Source organism: Accipiter gentilis, chromosome 4 (genome assembly GCF_929443795.1).
Source record: "Accipiter gentilis chromosome 4, bAccGen1.1, whole genome shotgun sequence".
Lineage (NCBI taxonomy): Eukaryota > Metazoa > Chordata > Aves > Accipitriformes > Accipitridae > Astur > Astur gentilis.
This window is the reverse complement of record NC_064883.1, coordinates 24,831,885-24,839,877: the sequence shown is the minus strand read 5'-3', so window position 1 is coordinate 24,839,877 and position 7,993 is coordinate 24,831,885. Positions and strand designations below refer to the sequence as shown.

General features: G+C 52.2%; 1 protein-coding gene across 1 annotated transcript; it reads left to right on the top strand.

Moving 5' to 3' along the window:
* The first annotated feature begins 887 nt into the window (after nucleotides 1–887).
* On the top strand, nucleotides 888–7,950 carry C1QL3 (complement C1q like 3). Its single transcript, XM_049798596.1, has 2 exons — nucleotides 888–1,708; nucleotides 6,423–7,950. The coding sequence occupies exons 1-2, from the start codon at nucleotides 1,121–1,123 to the stop codon at nucleotides 6,600–6,602; spliced, it is 768 nt and encodes a 255-aa protein (XP_049654553.1). The 5' UTR covers nucleotides 888–1,120; the 3' UTR covers nucleotides 6,603–7,950.
* Nucleotides 7,951–7,993: the final 43 nt, after the last annotated feature.

Below are 7,993 nucleotides of genomic sequence, written 5' to 3'. Positions count from 1 at the left end.
AACTTCCACTTGGACAATCGGTAACTGTAAAGCATCCCTACATTTAAAGCGGTATTTCCCAGAAAACACTAATACGGCAGGGTGGCCTCAGGGTAGCGTTAAGCAGGAGGTGGATTGACCTTTTAATTCTTGATCGGTGACCTGAAGGGTACCCAGAGGCTGCTAAGCACATCTCTTCCTTTTGGTCTGCTCCAGAAAGAGCTGTCATCGCAAGATACAGCTAGTGAGTGAGGCTCACGATTTCGCTGTTCATCCGTTTGCGGGAGGGGTGGGGGAGGGAGAGAGGAAAAAAAATATATATTTCCCACACTGCCAGAGTAATGCCAAACTCTCTGTGAGTGGGAAGAGCGGAGCAGATGCTGGGATGAGATGCCAAAGCAGCTCCCCTTTCCCCTGCGCTTTTGGGTGCCTATAAATTGCTCCAGCGCGCTCGTCAGCCTCCTCCTCTCCTGGCAGGTGGCACCCGGGCAGGATCCCGCTCTCCCTCCGGCTCCGGCTCGGGCTCCGGCTCCGGCTCGGGCTCCGGCTCCGGCTCCGGCTCCGGTGCGGCGCGGCGGCGCGGGCTCTCGGCGGCGGGCACCGGGGCGGCCGCGGGGCGGCCGGGAGGCGCGTCTCCGCTGAGGACTGTCGTCTCTGCGAGAGAGAAAAAAAAAAAAAAAAAAAAAAAGAAAAGAAAAGAGAGAGAGAGCGAGCGGGCGAGCGGGGCGATCGCGAGAGGAAAGGCAAGTTCCAGGGAAAGTTGACTCGGACTGGCACAGCCCGCAAAAAAAAAAAAGTCGATCGCCAGCGGGAGGATAAAAGTGCGGGCGGCCGGGGCGCGGCGGCAGCTCGCTCTCCCTCGTCCTCTGCCTGCCGCCCGCCCGCCCGGCCGGCCGGCGGCTGCAGCGGCCGCCGCGGAGCGCCGCGACCCGCGGGAGCCCCCGCCGCCGGCGGCAGCGGGAGGGCGGCGAAGCCCCCGGGGAGCCGAGCTCGCGCGGGCTCGGCGGTTTTTCGGCTCTGAGGAGGTCCCCCGCCAACCATCAAGATTTTGTCCAAAAGCAGGCAAGAGGATCGCCCTGCGCTGAGCCGGCTGGTGGGCAGCAGGCGGCGGCTGATCGCGGCCGGCGCGCTGGGGGTGGTGATGGTGCTGCTGCTGGTCATCCTCATCCCGGTGCTGGTCAGCTCGGCCGGCACCTCGGCGCACTACGAGATGCTGGGCACCTGCCGCATGGTCTGCGACCCCTACGGCGGCACCAAGGCGCCCAGCACGGCGGCCACGCCCGACCGCGGCCTCATGCAGTCCCTGCCCACCTTCATCCAGGGGCCCAAGGGGGAGGCCGGCCGGCCGGGCAAAGCGGGGCCCCGCGGCCCGCCGGGCGAGCCGGGGCCGCCCGGCCCGGTGGGCCCGCCCGGCGAGAAGGGCGAGCCGGGGCGGCAGGGCCTGCCGGGCCCCCCCGGGGCGCCGGGGCTGAACGCGGCGGGGGCCATCAGCGCCGCCACCTACAGCACCGTCCCCAAGATCGCCTTCTACGCCGGCCTCAAGCGGCAGCACGAGGGCTACGAGGTGCTCAAGTTCGACGACGTGGTCACCAACCTGGGCAACCACTACGACCCCACCACCGGCAAGTTCACCTGCTCCATCCCCGGCATCTACTTCTTCACCTACCATGTGCTCATGCGGGGCGGCGACGGCACCAGCATGTGGGCCGACCTCTGCAAGAACAACCAGGTGGGCGCCGCGCCGGGCGCCGGGGGCGGGCGGGGACGCGAGGGGCTTCCCGAGGGGCCGCCCGCGCTTCGCGAGGGGAGCCGGCTACCGTGAGGGCGCCGGGTGCCGCCAGGACAGCGGGCGGCCGGGCGGAGCCGGGCTGCCTGAGGGGAGCGGGAAGGGCGGGAAGCGGGCGGCGGGCGGGGAGGGGGAGCCGGGCGGCCGCTGGAGGCGGCGCGGGTGCGGGGCGGGGGAGCGGGGCCCGAGGCCGGGCGGCCCGCAGGCAGGGCGAGCCGCCGGGGGAGCCGAGGGGAGCCGGCGCCCGCCGGTCCGCAGCCGGCGGGGACCCTGCGGCCAGCGCCGGCGCCGAGGCGCGCTGCGCTGCGCTGCGCCGCCCCGCTCCGCCGCGGGTGCCCGAGGAGCCCCGAGGGGTTCCGCGCAGGGCGCCCCGGGCCGCCGGGCGAAGGCGGGCTCCGCGCACTCTTTTCCCGCGGAGTCACGCCGCTGGCCCCCGCTCCCAGCCCGCTGTCCGGGCCGGCCCCGCGGCCGCGGAGCGGCACCTGGCCGGGCGCCCGGTGCCCCCGTCCGGCACGGGCTGCCGTCCCGGCCAGCCCGCGGCCGCGGAGAGCCGCCCGACAGCTCGGCCGGCACGGGAGCGTTGGGGGGGGGGGGGGGGGGGGGGGGCGGTCGGGGCGGTCGCGCAGGCAGCGCTGCCCGCCCCCCCGCCCTCCGCGGGGGCGAGCGGAGCCCGGGCCGGGGCCCGGTGTTCCCCCAGGGCGGGGAAACTCCCCGGGGACGGCGGGTGAGCTGAGGGGGAGGGTGGCCCCGGGTGGGGAAAGGATGCGATGCGGGGGCGGAAGGCACGGCACGGGACGGGGCTCCCGCGCAGCGGGGCGCCGATTTTGGCACGGTCAGCCGCCGGCGGGGAGCGAGGTTTCCCTCTGGCAGGGAGAGCCGGTAACCGGGCGAGCTGGGCGTCCGCAGACCTCGCCCCTTGGCGGACCGAGCAGCGGGAGGGAGGCGGGCTGGGCACGGCCCGAGGTCCGCCGGCACCCGCCGCGGCAGGAGGGGAACGCTCGAGATAGTGAAAGATCTTGCGAGGCCGCCGTCTGAGCGGCGGGGGAATCGCCCTTTCTGATGAGGAGAAGCGTTGCCCCCGCGCTCGCGGAGGCTGTGCCTGGAACATCGCCCCCGGGGAGCCGCTCTCCGCGATTTTGCGCTTCTTCACGACGTGGTTAACAAACACGGAGAGGTCGGCCCTAGCTACGACAGCGCTTAGCGATGCCGCCGTCCCTCCGGCGCCGGCTGCCCGGCGGGGGGGAGCGCGGTGGTCCCGCCGGCCCCCCGTGCAGCGGCGGGGCCAGGGACCGGCCGCGCAACAGGTCGTTCGCTGCCCGAGCCGTGCCGGCCCGCAGCGGGCTACGGGGCCGGGCCGCCGGCCTTCCCAGGCTCGGGGAGCCCGGAGCCCAGCGCTGCCGCTCTCCCCGGGCTTTTCACCCTCCGGCGGGGTGGGCTTGGGGTGTGTGGGGGGGTGTTGCTGACCCGCTCTAGGCGGCGTCCACAGGACTGAAAATCGGGCTGCGTGTCCCCGCCGCGCCTCGCAGGTCGCGGGGGGCCCCGTTCGTTTGCCTGTCTCCTCCCCCGGGAAGCGCCGGCCGCCGCCGCGCGGCCCTCGGCGCTCAGCGGCGGCGGGAGCATCGCCGGCCGGTAAATTAATCTGGTCCGCCACTTCACCTCCTGTGTATGGCTCCTCAGAAGGACCGCGAAAACAGAATAATGAGGGCATCAGCGGCAATTAATTAAATTAGGAAATGTCTACCATAAATACTACCTCAGCAGATAAACCAGGACTAGGGGAACATAGTACGTCGTAATATATCCACGTTGATTTATTCGGACAAAGGCAATGCCGTCCACGGCGAGAATGCCATTTTACTTGCAATTAAAACATTAAACTATTTTTGACGCCTATTTGTAATGTTTTAAAGTGTTTATTTTCCCAAACCCGGAGAAATAAATACATGCCGGTACTTTTTAAAAAGTGACCAATTATAAATATTCAGCCTGAAGTCTAACTGTTCCCAAATGTAACTGCTTCCGGCACCAGACATGAGACAAATTAAACTTGCCAGGATTCAAAGGAAAAAAAAAAAAAAAAGGCAGGGGTTCTATGTATGTATTTGTACATATCTATGCAAAGATAAGTATTTAGGTAAATATCTGCATACAAACTATTTAAAATTGGCGCACAGAGCGCAGTTTTAATGCAGCAGTGTCTCCTTTTGATTATGGTTTATTCTTGAAATACTAGACGCTGATATGATGAGGTAGCAGTTAACTTTTTGTATTTTTGTAAGAAAGCTCAGAGATTTTGGAAGTCATTAAATGGAGTCTGGCAAAGATAACGTTATAAATTCAGTGTTTTCTAACAATGAAGAAAACCAGACCGTTGGAAGAGGATATCACTTACAGAAAAAAAACCCCAACATTCCTAAGCAATGCACAGGAGGAACCTCAAGGTCTCCACTGTTAACACCTTGCCTTCCTTAATGGTTATAAAGCTTGAACAGGGACCTGCTGAGATCACGTAGCTTACCTAGTATGTGTGTGCAACCTGAGAGTGTAACTTCACAAAAGATGAGGTGAGCCGTCATGCAACTTATGGAATTGATAGTGCGTTAATGGTTTAATTTCGAGATACATTTACCCTCTTGCAGCAGTACGCTGATAATTCATTTGAGACTGTTCTCCCAGGCTTTAAGAAGAAATTGCTCTGGCTAACCAAACAAGGAGGTAAAACCTCTAAGAATAGCACAGTGGAGCTTCCAGGACATTTGTTTATACATAGGGCAGTAAGAGCTACACTTTGGTTTCTAGACTTCCAATACGCAGGATCTTTTTTCTTCAGCCAGTATGTACTATCCAGAATCTTAAAAATGAAATACCCATTGCTGTTGTAGTCAGTGTCCCTATGCTGACTCCCTTAGGCTAGTCACTAATACAATTTGAATTCTCCTTTACTATCCACAGAAAAACTACATTTTGGACAAATCCACAAAGTAGCATTTCATTATGATGTAAAGGGGAATTTGGAAAGTAATTTAAGCCATTTTGCTTACCAGCATGCAAGATACTAGTTCTCTCTGAAAGTTTTTCTAACTCATCTATAGCCTTTTCACACCTTCCCATATGCCCTTTCCATTTACACTACCAGCAACAGACTCAGCCCATTATTTTCTTTGGAGGGTATTTCCAGGGTTAATGGCCCAGAGCCTTCAACTCCACCCTGCTAGTCATTAATCGAGAGGAAATACCCTCTGCTTAAAATAATTATTGCTTAAATAGTAGCAAAATAGATCACCTCTGTAAACAACACCAGGCAATTCAGGATCAAGAAGTCCTGAAATAGTTGTGGTTTATCATCATGCCATGTATCAACTTAAATTTGCAGACTGTCACACCACTGTAAGTCCTTTAAGCCTTTCTCACTCTTCTTACAGGATGTATAAAGAATTTCCAGCCACTGTGATTTTTAAGCTGCATAATGCCATAAGATCGTGCATGGTATAGAACCCCCTTCTTTTTAACATTTCAATATTAATGTGAGATCATATCACATGAAAATTTAATTTGGAAATTTATCATTTAAACTTTGAAAGGAATCCATGAAAATTTGTGACTTATAGCCTATTTTTTCAATTCAGAACAGATAAAATCCCACATATAGTACGCCAAGTCATGCATTATTACTTAGTTCAGGTTTGCAGTACCACTAAATCACTTACTGCTCTGTAACCACGCTAGAACAAAGACAAGCAACAAGCAGATGATGTGTTACACTGAAATAAATCACATACAACTAAGCTTAAATATTTTACCAAACAGGGTCAAATTATATATAAATGATTTGGAAATTTACAAAGGCACAGGCTGTTCATTGCTGGAAACCGACATACGTCTCAAAGTTACAGATTATTTCCACTTTGCTAGCAATGTCAAATTTAAACAGTAGTGGAATAGCAAGGGAGAAATGGGAAAAAAATGTGTCTTTAAGTGAAAGCTGCAAATGAAATGTCCTCAATTCCTTGTAAATTCCAAAACCTCTTAAAGCAAGTGACTCGTCTGTGATTTTTCAAATGTGCATCTCTTGCAACACAGAGAAACTAAATGTTTGCTTACTGAAACGTGGCAATAACAGTTTTCCCAAACACCAGCTAGGATCCTTACCTGCTTGTGTGCACTGGAGTGTCTGCATGTGTGTGTGTACTTTTTGTATTCTTTTTGCAGCATGATCGTATTAGTAGTATGACAATAAATTGCCTCTGGAAAAAGTCCAGCCTGGTATCAATACGGCCTCACTGTGGATCCTCACCAATGTCAATCACTTGTCCCACTGAAATAAAAATTACACCAATGTAAAACTGGCATACGACCAGATTCAGTTCTCCGAACTCCAGCTATTATTACGCATATATTTAAAAAGGCTCCAAACATCTACAGGAGTGCAAGCAGTTGTGCATTAATCAGATGACTGAGAAAGGAGCACATTACTGCTTTAGTCTCTTTTAGGAGAAAATAAGCAATAACCATAGGAAAAAACCTACAATATATGTTGCCAGACATTTGAAGTGGCAACTCATGCATGCTGAATAAAATGTTGTGGATATGCTTTGATTTCATCGTGCAGGAAGAATTATCTGAGTTTTCTTAACCACTCATTATGTATTTTATGTAGGTTCGAGCTAGTGCGATTGCTCAGGATGCTGATCAGAACTACGACTATGCCAGTAACAGTGTGGTTCTTCATTTGGAGCCGGGAGACGAAGTTTACATTAAATTAGATGGAGGAAAAGCACATGGAGGAAACAACAACAAATACAGCACATTTTCTGGATTTATTATTTATGCCGACTGAAAATGAGTAAAAAGACCCACCAAACCAGTCCAAAAATGAAGCTTGCTCTTCTAAGCAATGGATTTGCGTGGCAAAAGTCAATGAAACAAGCACCCCAGCAAAGAGTGACCACCGAACACCTCAGTAGCGGGGGAAAAAAGTCGAATGCTACCTGATTCACATCTGTACAACACAGAGAAACCTTATGTTAAAAATTACAAAACATGTTAAACAGATGTGCGATCCACTACCGCCAAAGCAAATACTTCCTCATTGTTAGTGTCCATGTGAATGAAGTCCTACATAGATCAAATTTTTATAGAAAAAAAACCACCTAAGGACGCTGAGTTATTTCTTCAGTGTATATGATACTTTGATGTGTTATGATCTTGCTGCTTTATCCATACTTCAGCTTTGGTTCTTGTGACTTACTTGCTAACAATGATGCTTGGAGTCCACTCAATACTGTGGTGAGGAATGATTTTACAATAAAAGGAAGAGGTAATCAAAATATACTTTCTCTCTCCAAAGGAATTGTTTGCCTTGTACTTTTCTTATCCTTCCTCTTAAAACTAGAAACTAATCAGCTTCAAGCCTTAACTCAATGTTCCTGCTTTGTAGGTTTACATTAGACTTTTAACATAAAATCAAACCAGTGGAGTTGTTTAAATTTTGCCTTCCCTTTAGCTATATTATAAAAGAAAAAGAAGGATAGAAGAAACACTTCTTTTTCCTGAAAAATGTAACAGTTGACAAACTCTGTTGGACCAAATCCCTGATTCCACCAAAGCCAATGGCAAAACACCCATTGATATTAGTGGAAAAAGGATTTGGCTTTTAATTTGTAAACGTGTAAATATATATTTAGACAATTATTACTGGCCCATTCTTGATGGTTAGTTGTGTAAATATTTAGCAAGCCTGGCATCCACATCCTCAGACTAAGGTAGAGTCTTTTCTTTGCAGCAATTAGTATTCATTAGTCTTTTAGCACTTAGTCTGTACTTGGGTACTATTTTTAATAAAATAGTTATGGCTTAACATACTGCAGATGTTCAACTAGAATTTCGTAGGAATATAATGGGTCAAAACCTTATTTGTCTTAGGTGTCCTGTCTTGCTGAAGTTAGTGGGATTATTCCCACCAAGGAAGAGTGGGAGATCTGACATGTGAGAAAATGTTGTCACACAGACCTTTTCCACGGTAGCTAGTTACAGTTTGTAGTAAGGCGTGCCTATGAAATGGACACAGATAAGCATATTACCAAAAATGATAACACATATGCAAAGAAAGAAGCAGATATTTACATGCAAAAAAAAAAAAAAAAGTGTGTATTAAAACCTATTTTTCTCATTCATATATATATATAAATATATATATAAAGTCTCAAAGGAGTTTAATCCATATAAAGG